This window comes from Spermophilus citellus, assembly GCF_964194105.1.
Source record: "Spermophilus citellus genome assembly, chromosome: 14".
Classification (NCBI taxonomy): domain Eukaryota; kingdom Metazoa; phylum Chordata; class Mammalia; order Rodentia; family Sciuridae; genus Spermophilus; species Spermophilus citellus.
The window spans coordinates 85,778,740-85,793,253 of record NC_138194.1 but is presented as its reverse complement, the minus strand read 5'-3'; the positions used below and the strand labels follow the sequence as shown (position 1 = coordinate 85,793,253).

The 14,514-nt window shown below is 41.5% G+C and overlaps 1 protein-coding gene across 1 annotated transcript in view; it reads right to left on the bottom strand.

The window, feature by feature from the left end:
- LOC308633516 (DEP domain-containing mTOR-interacting protein) overlaps positions 1-14,514 on the bottom strand; it is a gene marked incomplete at its 5' end in the record, with an annotated part of 68,103 nt that overhangs the window by 27,650 nt on the left and 25,939 nt on the right. The window contains 2 exons of the mRNA XM_081266369.1: positions 9,662-9,766; positions 12,732-12,802. Coding sequence (XP_081122495.1) covers positions 9,662-9,766; positions 12,732-12,802 — 176 coding nt within the window. The remainder of the gene's footprint in view (positions 1-9,661; positions 9,767-12,731; positions 12,803-14,514) is intronic.

The window sequence follows — 14,514 nt, the reverse complement described above, 5'->3', positions numbered from 1 at the left end:
TTTTTTTGGGGGGGCTAGGTCATGACAGAGATTATTAGTTGTCCCCCAATATCCACTATCCTCTCTTTATTAATAGAACCCCCATTTTTTTCTGGACATGGCAACTGTATTTATTTCCTAGGGTTTCTGTAACAAAGTCCCCCAAATTGGACGGCTTAGAATAACAAGAATATTTTGTCTCACAGCTCTGGATGCTAGAAGTGTGAAATCAAGGTGTCACCTTGCTCTCTCTGATGGCTCCAGAATTGAATCCTTCCTTGGATTGTCCAGGTTTTTTTTTTTTTTTTTAAGTCTGTAAGCGATCCTTGACATTCCTTAGCATGTAGCTCCATCGCTCCTGTTATTGGACATCTTCTCCCTGGGGGTCTGCACATCGTCTTTTTGTGCATCTGTCCCTACATCCAGTTTCCTCTTCTTATAAGGACACTAGTCATATTAGATTGGGGTCACTCTAAAAACCTCATTTTAACTTTACCTCAGTCCCTGTTTCCAAATAAAGTCAACTCAACTTCTGAGGCACTAGGGGTTAGGACTGGAGGACGGTTCCCAATTAAAGTACAATGTGAATTTGCAACAGCCACTCAAAATAAAATGTCCATTCCCCATATTTTCTTGCATCCAAGCCATGTGTGGTTATATTCTAGCCAGTGGGATATAAAAGAAGTAGTATGTGCAACTCCCAGAAAGTATTTTAAATGAGGGGCAGTGCCCTCTGCTTCCTTTCTTCCCTTCAGAGTGGCTAGGATGCAAACCTAATCACTATTATGTCAGCAGTTATGTTAGACCATGAAGTGACCTTGGAAATGGAAGATGGAACACAGTGAAAAGACAAAATCACAGAGACACAATTCAGCCATGGGCTGCTTTCCTTCCAGCATTTACATGACAACAGTAACTATATATGTTGAAGGATTTTATGTCTTTTGAAGGATTTTGTCACTCATAACTTAATCAAAACAGATATAGTCTGAAATATAGAATCTTCTGAGCCACCTGCCTCATCCTAGTAGATAAAGACACTACTGTGCTTGTCTTTAATCCCCAAGATGCTTGGATTGGTCAATGCTATGGACTGAATGGGGTGCTCCCCTCACCCTACCCCTCTCTTCATATATTGACACCCCAACCCCCAGTGCAACTGTATTTCGAATAAGGAAGTAATTAATGTTAATGAGGTCATAAAGGGGGAGTCCTGATAGGATTAGAAGAAGAGACACCAGATATTCTGCTCTGGTCTGTTTAGCATGACCTATATTACATGGTCCACAGTCTAGAACACAAATTACATTTGCTCATGACTTTTATAAGCCCCCTTTTGGAGATGAAGAATTTGAGGCTCAGACTTTAAGCAACTATCCTTGTTACTAAGAAAAAGTGGTGAAGCTGGGACTCAAACCCAGGAGTCTGACACTGAAGTCTGGACTATCCATCACATGACCTAGTGGCAATAACACACTTGAGTCTCAAGTTCTAGGTGAAGGTGGACATGGGCCTGAAGAGAGTGGGGAAGAGATGGGCCAGATGAAAAGAATGAGAGGATGGCCAGAAGAAGCAGAGATGCTCCTGGACATTTCTGGAAGTGGAAAATGGCATGTGGGGACAGGGCTACCAATGGCCAAGATGAAGCTAGTCAGGCAGAGCCTGTGTCCCTATATCCAGCGGAGTGTGATGGTGGCTCTCAAGACGAGGTGAGGAATAGAAATGTGGGGAAATGGAAAGTAGTATGTGCAACTCCCAAGAAGTATTTTTAAATGAGGGGCAGTGCCCTCTGCCTCCTTTCTTCCCTTCAGTGTGGCTAGAACGCAAACCCTAATCACTATCACGTCAGCAGTTATGTTAGACCATGAAGTGACCTTGGAATGGGCAGGGCAGAGCACAGGGCAACTGGACTGGCAAGCATGACATTCAGAGGCACTAAGACAAAGTCCAAGACTGAAGAGGTATTCAGCTTTATTTTATAAACTGGCTATAGCTGGGCTCTTAGAGATGCACCCATGTATTATTCAGAGTGGGACGGAGGGGAGGACCAGGTGCCCAGCCTGGTAAGGGGCTCCGTACACCACCTCCCTCAACCCCTCACCTAGCCCTGAGGAAGAGCCACAAAGGTCCTCAGTCAGCAGACGAGAGAGAGGGGCCTGGGAAGCTAAATGATGTGCCAAACCTTACACAGGCAGGAGGAGGGGCGAATGGATCCATCTGACTCCAAAAACCCAATTTCTTATGACAGAAATCATATCCATGGCTGCCTCTGGTGGAGGGGCTGACATGAAAGAGATGTGAAGAGTTTCCTGGAGTGACATGTCCTACAATCTGACTGGTAGTGACACTAGCGTGCACATTTGACCAAACCTGTAAACTACACACTTAAAAGCCATGTGCATTATTGCATGAAAATTATGCCTCAATTCAGAACATAATTTTATAAAGATCTTGAACCTCTTCCTTCCTCTAAATCATGCTTTTTCAAGGAGGAAAGGGACATAGTCCCTAAAGAACAAATATTGCTTCTTAGAGTATGAAAAATGTATATATGTGTGTGTGTATATATATATATGTGTGTGTGTGTGTGTGTGTGTGTGTGTGTGTGTGTGTGTTGATTAAATCATTTTGACTAATTTGGCAGTACTGGAGGTTGAACCCAGGGACACTGTATTATTGAGCTATATCCTCTATCTTTTTATTTTTTATTTTGAGACAGGGTCTTGTTAATTTGCGTAGGACCTTGCTAAGTTGCTGAGACTGCCCTTGAACTTGCAATCCTCTTGCCTTTGCCTCCTGAGTTGCTGGGATTAGAGCTGTGAGCTGTTTCACCCAGCTTATCCTATTTTTAAGTATAAAGCATATGTGCATTTGTATAGACATATATATAGTAGAATACATATATATATATATATATATATATATATATATATATATATATATCCACACACTGTATACATATATACAGTGAAACATAATAGATAAACAGGTACTCTGTAAATCACTGGGATCTACATTTCACAGGGAGGGATAACTAGAAAAAAACATATCTTAGACATATTCCTCATGGGGTAAATCATAAAAAAAAAGGCAAGAAACTTCCTTAATCCACAGCTCCCTCCTTCCCAATTCTCCTCACACTGCAGTCTGGTTATGACTTTCATTCTTTTCTGCAAGACACCATGCTACCTTCTGGGTTCCCTCCATACAGAATAAAACCTGTGTGTGTGTGTGTGTGTGTGTACCCATGTGAACACCCAATCCTGTGCACACCCATACACATGCAGGGTGCACACACTTAGCAGGTTTCTGTTCATTCTTTGGGTCTCAGCACAGGCCTTCTTTCCCCTGAAGGTCGGGGAGTGTTCCTGCTCATTCTCCCTTTATTCTGCAAAAGCAGAAGCATCAGGTCCCCCCCCCCTTTCCTTTCCTACAGTAATTCTACTTTCATTAGGGGAAGTGTTTGCTTAATGTCTCTTTTTCTTCTCTCAACTGTAAATCCCAGGATGGCCTAACCTAATGCCAAGCACATGGTAGAGGTGAATGTGCACTTGAGGACTGTTGGAGCCTGGCACAGGGAAGGCTCCCTGCTAAGGAAGGGGACAGAGCAGGAGATGATGTGAGTCTGAGCCCGGGAAGTGGCCCTCGCTTATTGGCAGGTTCCTCCCAGGCAAAGGAGTTGTCTCTTCCCTCCCAGTCCTGCCCAGTGGCAAGTGGAGGATTCTCGTCCCCACTATTCCTGTCACCCTCTGCAAGGGCCAGCCAAGGCACAGAGCAGCCTGAAGTCACCTGGAAAGGAGCTACTTTTAAAAACATCAAATGAAGTCATTTAAAAAAAATCTCTGTGGATGGTCATTCCATAATTTACTTTAGTGCCCAAACTGACTTGGCCAATTAGGTAAGAACCTGGCCTCTTTTGGTGCAGTAGGTAAACTCCATGAAATAACACAGCACTCTGTCCCTGGGGAGAAAAGATCAATGGGCAGGATTTTGAAAATTTTTTTTTCTGTGTGAAAAACAAGTCAATTTTTAAAAGAGGGAAAAAAGATATAATGGCCACTAATTCCTTATTCTGACTCAGATAGTTCTGTTTCTATATAAACATGCAAAGAAATAAGTAAACAGAGAAAAGAGATGGAGTCAGTCCACATCCATCAATTCATCACAGCAGGAAACAAGAAAAGAAGCCAGGAGTCTTGAAATCCCTCTGAGACTTGGCACGGGCAGCATGAAAACTGGAATACTGCTTCTGGCAGGATTTAATTATTCCCACAAGAAAAATAAACTTTCCAGAAAAAAAGCAAAGATATCTTTTGTCCTTTATTTGTAAATATGGCTCAGATTCCTTCGTAGCCTAAAGGCTCAACCGTTGGTTCTAACAAGTGTTTCATTTAACTAACGAAAGTAAGTATTTTAGATTTTTCACTTGGATGACACTGCAAGATCTAGTCCTCACCTAAGTGAGGGGCCAGTGCCAGGGACTAAAACTACTCATTTGATCTTCTTCAAGCCAACCCAGATGAATATGTGACCACTTTTCCAATGCACTTTGAATAGAATATACAGTCTCTGCACAGGAGACATGAAAGGTCATGAATCCAAGAGCAGTCTACCTAGGGTTTAAGATTTTAATGGGACATGTCATCTATTGGGCTGTGCCTCGATTTGTATTTCTTGAACTAATACTATGAGAAGCATGTGGATTTGAATCTAGCTCTTGATATTTACAAACTGGTAACCAGGAAGGGATTAATTGGGTTTCCTCACTTGTGAAGTAGGGAGACTGTAACCCACCCACCTTCAAAAGTCAAGACCATATATGGGAAAGGCCCAAGTTCATGATACAGGTGGCTCCGTATATAAGTTCCCTGAACCTTTTGTAGAATAACACAGAGGCGGGGCCTTCAGGAAGGGATTAGGTCATGAGAGTGGATGGGACTGGTGCCTTTATAAGAAGACGACAGGAAGACTTGCTCTTCTCTCTGCTCTATGACGTGTGAGGAAACAGCAAGAAGATGGCCTTTGAAAACCAGGTAGCAGGCCCTGACAGACAATGGATCTGCCAGTATCTTGATCTCGGACTTTCCAAACAAATGCTTGTCATTTACAAAACCTCCCAGTGTATATTATTATTTTGGACACAATATCTTTATTTTATTTATTTATTTATTTATTTTTATATGGTGCTGAGGATTAAACCCAGTGTCTCACACGTGTTAGGCAAACACTCCATCACTGAGCTACAACCTCAGCCCCTAGTTTATATTATTTTTGATACAGCAGACTGAAATGACTAAGAGAGCAGGGTGATATGATGAAGAGCAGCTGGTGGAAGATAGGGGAATATCACAGGATATTTAAGGAAGGCTTCTCTGAAAAATCAACATGTAACCTGAGATTAGAAAGACAACAATGGAACCAGCCATCTTTCTTCAAGTAGGAACAAACCTGATATTTGGGAAGCACAAAGAGAAAGTCAGGGGTACTATAAGCAACACAGTGCAGGAGATGAGGTTCTGATCTGCAGAACCAGATCAAGGACTCTGCAGTCCACAAAAGACATCTGGAGTTTATTCTCATTGCGACAGGAAGCCATTAGAGCATTCATGGCCAGAGTCAATTAATTAGATTTACTTAAGAGCTGGACATAGGCGCGATCATGAGATACTAGTGAAATGTAAAAAGTCTGCCTGGTTAGAAGATCATGTAGGTTAAGATGATCATAGCGTGGTCCAGAAATGGAGTTAACTGGAGTGATAGAGAGGACAGATATCCTGAAATTGCTGCTCCCTCAGGACATTAGTATTTTGCTGTAGCCATTAAATGGGCTCACGAAGAGAAGGGCCAGCAAGGTACAGGCACAGAGACGACCCTCAGGAAACAAGGGTTCCTTTTCATGTTTTCTCCCTTCTCCTTTGTATTGAAAGGAATTGCAGCTGCTGGTGAAATTCCCAAAGATGAGTGAAAAGTCAGCAAATAGAAAATTTGGGGAAGAAGGAGATACAAATGTGCAGCCATGGGTGCAACCACACTTTTGACACTTGGCATATTTCATGCTCCACTTTAGAGTTGTGGAAACATAAGCAGACCTTCCCCTTATGCCCACCAAGAGAACTGCAAAATCAAAACCCTGTGGCAGGACAGGTTGGTGGAAACAAGCTCTCAGTATTACATTATACAACTGGCTTCTTATGAAACTGAAACATTCTATTACTAACACAAGTGGTAAAATATGAGATAGTTTAGTAAGTGTTTTAGGTCAGAGAATCATGAACAAACTATCTCTAATGAATAAACACAGCTAAATTATTTGAAGGGCATGACAATCACCATCATTTTCATTTAACCAACAAACCAATAGTGCATTCAAAACTATATCTCTATGAATTTCATTCCAAAATAGTTTGGCCAAAGGCATCTTCTAACAGTTTGAGAGCTATCTTAACCAATGAAGACTCCATTTGAGTGTTTCTCTTAAGTGATAAAATGATATGTTAAATAATTGAAACAAAATTAGCCCTCTGCAAGATTAGAAATTTAATATGCTGATTTCTTTTATTAATTTCCAAGAAGGAGATGAAGTGTGTGCAGTTTAAAATGGTTTTAAGTTGGATGAGGAGGCACACACCTGTTGTCAAGAGCCATCGTGGACTACGTATGGACCAAAACTGGCATTGTAGTCAGTGAATAGGAAGGTCTGGTATCTGGAAACTTCCAGTGGCACTTGTGCTGGTTAAGACAGCCCAGATACATATGTGTTCTATTCAGCTCCGCCAGGTTCCACACAGCACCAGAGATGGGGTGACCTGCTGCAGCCACCTAGCCACACAGACTCCCAGAAATAGATGCGGCTTCCCAAGATGCCAATCAAGCTGTCCACTGCAAGACACCATGAAGCAAGACTCTACCCACTGAAACCTATCCCCGCCTTTGATGCTCTCCCTTAAATAAAGAATTGGAGCCGTTTTCTAACTGTTCTGTTCCAGCTTCCACCAGGACTGGGAGAACCCATCTGGCGCTCCCTTAAAACTAATTTTGACTTTGTCTTATTTCTTCACTAATTATTTCAGACTTTAATTCTCCTGTGGCTTATTCCTTCCTGTTCTGTAAGAATTACCCTGGCAAGGTGCTGGCTGCTTTGTGTTAGCCTATAATCCTAGCAACTCCAGATGCTGAGGCTAGAGGATCAGAAGTTCAAATTCAGCCTTGGCAACTTGGAGAGACCCTGTCTCAAAATTTTAAAAAATTTAAAAGAAGAGCTGGGGATATGGATCAGTGGTACAGCACCCCTGGATTCCATTCCCAGTACTGCAAATAAAATAAAATGGGATAGAATACAAATAAAGCTACTTTTAAGTAGAGAAGCTCAGGATAGAACATTCTGCTGAATAAGAGAGCTATGTTATGCAATTGCAGAAGAGCTGCTCTGATGAATTCTATACAGCTCCAGGATATAGGAAAACCATTATAAACTTCCAAGGAAAATAAAAAATATAAACCATATGATGTATTAGTTTATAAAATAAAAAATACATATATCAGGAAACCCATTTATCCAGGTACATACAGCAAATAGTTAATTAACTGACATGCCAATTATGCATGTTAATTGACAGAGATGAACTAGAATCAATTAAATTCCCTATACACATGGCTAGGCAAAGCAAGTTCTTCAGTTGCAATATAAATCTACTGTTTTCCTCAAAGGAAATGTGCTTAAAGCCAAGTCCTCATGTGAATGAATGCACGCTCAGCACCGAAGCTCTCTTCCAAAATCATCCATACTGGGTACTTTACTGTGGAAATAAAATGTAAGATCCTTCCCACAGCCAAGAGTTCCATTAGAAAATGAGAAATTCAGCCTCGGCACAGACACAAGTGCTTGCCCTTTATGTTCCTAGCCAACTTTCCTGCTGAGTTTCTTTGGTGCTGTGCCTGCTGTGGTACTGAGAAGGTAGGGAAGGTCTTCTGAGGTTTCCACAGCTGCCATGGGGCACAGGGCACAGCAGGACTGTGCCTCCCCCATTCGGACAAGGTCGTGAAATCAGGGTGCAGAGCCAGCACCTGATCACACCAGCCTGATTACCTAGACTGGCACTAAAGGTGAAGCTCTTTGCTCCCCCTTTTCCCCCAGTGTGTACACCAACGCCAGAGGGCACATGCTGGAAACCAGACAGGTGGAGAATCCAATCACGCCTGTTGCTGCACCAGAAAAAGCCTAATGGAAGAGGATGAAAGCACTGATGAGTGAATGGTGAGAGTGATCTACAGCTTTCCAGCCTGCTGAACCCTCCCATGTCCCGGATAACTGAGATCAATACGCCCTGGGAGATGTTTCACAGATGACAGAACAAAACTGGGCTAGATAAAGGTGTTTCAAAGCTCTGAGAAAAAAAAAATCAATGCTTTCAATATTCTCTTTCATTTCTGTTATAAAGACAATGTATTTCCATATATGCATACAAGAAGTCTAGAAAAATAAAAATCAAAATGTAAGTGGTACTACTCTACGGGGTACTAATTATCCATCCAGAAGGCTGCTTTTAGAATGTTATATAGTTGTCGTTTCTGGATTAAGAAAGATGACAGGCAATTTCAACTTTTTTTAGGCTTGTCTGTGTTTTCCCAATTTTCTTGGACACACATCACTTTAGTACCAAACAATATGTAAAATTATTGCCAGAAAATCTTTCAGTTCATTCAATATCGAATTGACATTTGTGTAGCTTTAGTACTTTATCAAGTATGTCCACATATATAATCCATAAAAGAGTTAAGGGAAAGATTAATGCCATTTCAGAGAAGAGGAAATAGATTCTGAGATGTCACCAAACTTGCTCAAAAAGCCAGAATCAAGATATGAATATTGTTCTCTTCAAATTCCATGACTTCTTTTCTCAATATGTGCTCATTAGGGTCTAGTATGACCTACTGATGGCACATAATCCACAGAATGGACCTTGCCTACAACATACACAACAGATTTTGATATGAGATTTAAGCAAAAAGAAATATGTATGTTTATGTAAATATATATAAATAAATAAATACACCTGGGTGTGGTGGCGCATACCTGTAATCCTAGCGGAAGGAGGAAAACAAGTTCAAAGCCAGCCTCAGCAACTTAGCTAGGTGCTAAGCAACTTGGTGAGACCCTGTCTCTAAATAAGATACAAAATAGGGCTGGGGATGTGGCTCATTGGTTGAGTGCCCCTGAGTTCAATCCCCAGCTTCCCTCCCCGCTGAAAACAAACAAACAAATAAATAAATGTGTGTATGTATATATATATATATACATACACACATTTATTTATTTCCTCTCCTCCAAATTCAGCATTAAGAAGAGAAATGTGGAAAAAAAAGAAAGAAAAACAATGGGAGTTTGGAGACTACAAAGCAGAGGCAAGAAGTGGGCAAACCTTCTTCCCTGGTTGGCTTCATCTCGACCGTATTCAGAAAGGGAAAAGGAAATTTGACAAAAATGGAATAAAAACACTTAGGGAGAGAAAGTACAGATGGCATCAAATAATAAATAAGGCTGGAAGTGTTACCTGGGACAGGTAAAGGGTGTGGAGATTAAGAAATAAAAAGGGCACAACCTGAGAGGGCTTTGGATCCCATGACAGAATTGCAGCCTGAACCCAGGACAGATACAAACCAAATCAGAAAGGCCTGGGAGTACCTTCATTCCTGCTGCCGCTGCAGGGCCACTGGGGTCCACAGCCTGGATGTGGCATGGCTTACTTCCTCGTACCACAAAGCCCCAGCCAACCGCATCGCCAACAATCTAGAGAAGAAAACCACAATTAACAATCGGCAGGCAGTCCCTGGCAATTTGCCTGTCCTGCCAAGAGACAGAAAACCAGCACAGGATTAAGCATGTGCCATGACACATCTTTCTCCACTTCCTCGCCACCTTGTTAAGGGGATGGAATACTTTGCTTCTATCACGAAAGCAGGCATAGCTCTGTGGAAAATGTGGTTGAGAAACAGAACCTGTTTGGCAGAAGGAAGTTGCTTTTGGGAGGGCACTACTCAATAAATAATTGGCAGACTACCTCTTTCTTAGGCTGCTCGACAATTCAATATCAAAATCTAGTAGAAGGTTTAGAAGATCTTAAAAACATGGTTGAAATTTCTCTCCAAATCCAATCTCTACCCCAAGTTTGTCTTTTCCATCTGGATCCAAACGATACACTATTATCTAGCTATGTCACTCATGTCTGGAATAACAATTTAAATTACTAATAATGAGAAATATGAAGAGCCTAGTATTTCTTGAAACAATTTTCTATACCAAGAAAATAAAGTGATCCAGGCGCAGTGGCATGCACTTGTAATTCCAGTGATTCTGAAGACTTCCAAAGGAGGATTGCAAATTTGAGGTCACCCTGGGCAACTTAGAGAGACTGTCTCAAAAAAAAAAAAAAAAAAAAAGAGAGAAAAATAAAAAGGGCTGGGAATATAGCTCAGTGGTAGAGCACCCTTGTGTTCAATTCCCAGTACCAACAACAGAAACAAAGAAAGAAGGGAAGAGAAAAAGGAAGTGAAAGGTACATAAAGTTCTCAATTTATAAGTAGACTCCAATCTAAAAGTTATTTTAGAAATAGTACATAAACTTTTCCTATAGAATCACTAGTATAATTGGCAGTTACATTCCCTGGGTGCTCTCAGACTCATCCTTAACATATACGTTAGTTGAAATACAGATGAAACGCATTCACAATCAATTACTAGCAATGCTGGCATAAAACTAAAAGCCTAAAACAAATACAATCCACCGTCTCTTCAAAGCTGGAGACTGAGGAAAGCAGGAATTTGGTGGAAATTCTCAAGATTCTTAATCACTTTAGCAATTTTAGGGTTTGCTATTATTTCGTTTATTATACAAAATTTTACTCCCAAATGCACGGTTTGCCTTTTCCCTGAATACAAATATATATGAGTGCCTTCTCATGTTAAGTCCTCCAGCTCAGCAACAGAAGTAGCCATCAAAAAATGTCTGCATTATGTATGATTGTGGAAAGCTTGTGTGTGTGTGTGTGTGTGTGTGTGTGTGTGTGTGTGTTTCTCTACCTGAGGTAATGGAAAACAAGAGGAAAGAGAAGTGTATAAAAGAGGAAGTTGATGTAGATGTGAGGAATCTGAAAGGAAGGGGATGGGGGGAGGTGCTGTCAATCAGAAAACTTCCACATTCTGAAGAAAACCTCTGGGGCTAGAGGGAGGCAGAGTTAAGGCTGCAGGGCCTTTCCCCAGTAGGTCTTCAGGAGCCCCTCACAGCCACACAGGGCCCCAAATTAGATGCCTTCACAACTCAGGGTTTGCTGATATTGTAAAAGGCACCACTCTTTACAGTGGAACAATTTATTCGATTATTCCCTTTTTCTACCTTAAGACTCCCCTACTGTCTTAAGTGATTTTTAAAATTAAGTGTAATGCAGAAGAAATTGTTGGCATTATTTGAACTACCATTTGCCTTAGAATTCCATAATTACATTAGCATAAGGGCATAATGGAAATCTCTTTTAAAAGACATATCAAAAATAATTTAAGATACCAAAATACTATGTGAATAACAAGTGAATCATGTAAAGACCTAATGTGCTTTATGTTTTAGTGTCTTAGTGTAAAAAAAAAAAAAAGCCTACTTTCATAATATGGAGAGCAGGCTGTGCCCTCTCTGAGTTATTTCATGATATATAAAACAGCAGTGTTCAGGCTGGGCCTAAACCTGAGCTGCTCCATTTTGTAGTCTGCCATAAGCTACACAATGTTGAGTTTAAGTGCTCAGGTAGAATGACTCTATATCTTGTTTGTACAAACAGACAAACATAAAACAACCATAAGCCAAAAACTGACAAATTAATCACACTGATAAAAATGGCCACCTGTGGCCTCATCAAATTAATCAGAAGCATATGGACAGGTGTATCAAACTCATATGGGGGAAAAATAAAACAGGCTCATGAGCTTATGGAATACCCTAGACTACTGAATGAAGCAACCCCCTACTTGAAGCCCAAAAAGGAGAAGCACCCTGAGTCTGGTCACGACAGCACCCTTTTCCTGTCACCTGTCACTCGTCCCAAGCTTGCCCAGGAAAACCCACAGTGATGAACCTCTGAATCTCTGTCCTTGGACTTTAGCAGAGCAGTTTCTCCTGCCAGTGATCACCATGCACACCCACTCCAAGCTAACATCTCAAGCTGACACTGTGAACCTGCTGTCCAGGCAGACCTTGGCCTAGCATAAGTTCCTGTGCTTTGACAGTTCTGCATCCCGACCACTTCCACTGACTCTTTGACTCTGCATTCATGTCTCTCTCTGCCTTTGCTCTCAATGCAGCCTCCTGAACCCCAATGGCTGCCTTAACTTCTTCTTGACCTTTCTGTAAACTGTATATATAGTTGTGTAAAGTATAACTTGAGTGTTACAGATACTAGAAACTAAGATTAGAGTAAAAGAACCTGTGGTCTCCTGGCTTATGACTACCAGGTGACCCACAAATATTCAGTGAACTGCCACTGATCAGCGTGGTATAGCCTGTGAATTTACTGTTATTCAATAAATTGTGGTATTCTAGAAAGACACAAATGTGTTTTGTTTATGTTAACATAGTTTGCTCACAACACATGTGAAAAACAAAGGAAATTTAGGACAAGTTTTCAATTCAGTCCATGAGCTACACATCAACATGTTGACATGACAGAAAAATGAGTATCACAGGAGAAAAAACAAGGCATAAGCATACCGTGAACGTCTTCCTTGCGTATGGTGCCCCAGGAGTCAGGAGCTCCTCAGAAGTGACTGGCCTCTTGAGCACTGAGAAGCAGACACAGGGTCAGGGAATGAGTACTTGGAAGTCCTTCCTTCATTCATTCAGCAGATACTTACTGAACACCTGTTACGTGACCATCAGTGAACTACAGTGGCCAGGCCCCTGCCCCACTGTTAGTAATAAAATATCAGCAAACAAGTAACCCTAAACCCACCCACAGAGCTAAGGAGTTGGTGGGTAGCAAAAGGGGAATAGAAGCAGAAGGGACAAAGGACAGGGTCGAAGTTTTCCTATAAAGGAAAATGTCATGTTTTCTATTTTTCCCATTTCTCTCTTATAAATCTATTATGCATTTATATGTTTCAAAGGTAGGAAAAAATAGCTCCAGCAGTCTGAGAGTCAAGCTTTAAGCACTAACCAGATCCAACCCCATTCCCACACTGCCCTTGTCCCATGCATTAAAGCTCTACTCATCAGGCTGGGGATGTGGCTCAAGCGGTAGTGCGCACGCCTGGCATGTGTGCAGCCCAGGTTCGATCCTCAGCACCACATACAAACAAAGATGTTGTGTTCGCCGAAAACTAAAAAATAAATATTGAAATTCTCTCTCTCTCTCTCTCTCTCTCTCTCTCTCTCTCTCTCTTAAAAAAAAAAAAAAGAGCTCTACTCATTTCCTAAATAACATAGGAACACAGGGCTACATATAATACTGCCTTGTGCCCAGAGTGATAATACTGGTGAATTTTTCTGAGAATTCAGCATGTCCTGAGTATCATGCTAGGTAACCCATTATTCAGTTAATTATCACAAGAACTAATTAGTTAGGTTCATCAGTATCCTCATTTTATATGTGAGAAAACAAACCTAAAATAGTTAAAGTATTTATGGCCAAGGACCTAAAGCTAATTAGCAGCTTCCAGAATTAGGACCAAAGTCAGATGTTGAATGTCCATGCCCACACTCTCGGCCACTGTGTTACACTGACCCCGTGCACTATGCTGTCTTGTAAGTAGACAGAAGGGCTCAGAAGCTCTGGAAGACAGTGGTGTGGTGTGGTGTCTGTTCATCCTAAGATGTCTGTTTTCAGCGGCTCACCTGTTGCTGTTGCCTACCAAGATGGAAAAGCCAGCAGCCAATTCCTGACACGCCAGCTATAAAAAACACCCACAAATAACTTTATCATCTGTTGTATGCCTATTAAGAACTGGAGAAAGGATTTCCCCTTCCTTCTAGAATAGTTGATCGGGGACAGAGACCATTCTAGTTTATATGAAAATCAGGGACTTAAGTGCCACAAGGAAATGGAAAGTGCCAGAGCCAGGCCAGCCTGGACAAGTGCCAGCTCTAATTCCCTTTGCAAGTGGCAACCAGAGGTCAGACACCAGCCCTGCATAAGTGGGCAGGAGTGTGGGGCAAGGCATGTGTGATTTCCAAGCAGCTGGGTCTTGTCTGTTGGGTGCAGCCCAGGCCTAACAAGATCTCTCAGTTAAAGGCAGTGAAATGCTTCTGCGGAGATGACAGATGGCTGAGATTACTACTTTTGCTCTCAGAAGCTTATAAAACAGCAAATGATTTTATGTTCACTAAACAAAAGGGAGTAGGTTAAATATCCAGCTGGGAACAGAATCTCTCAGTAGATGGAAAGGAGATAAGAAAAGTGGTCCATGTTGGAGGGCTGAGATATTTTTTAATCCTGGCAGACAATTCCTCTCCATGCCCCATAAATCCTCATGGAGTTTATGAATCTGAATACAGG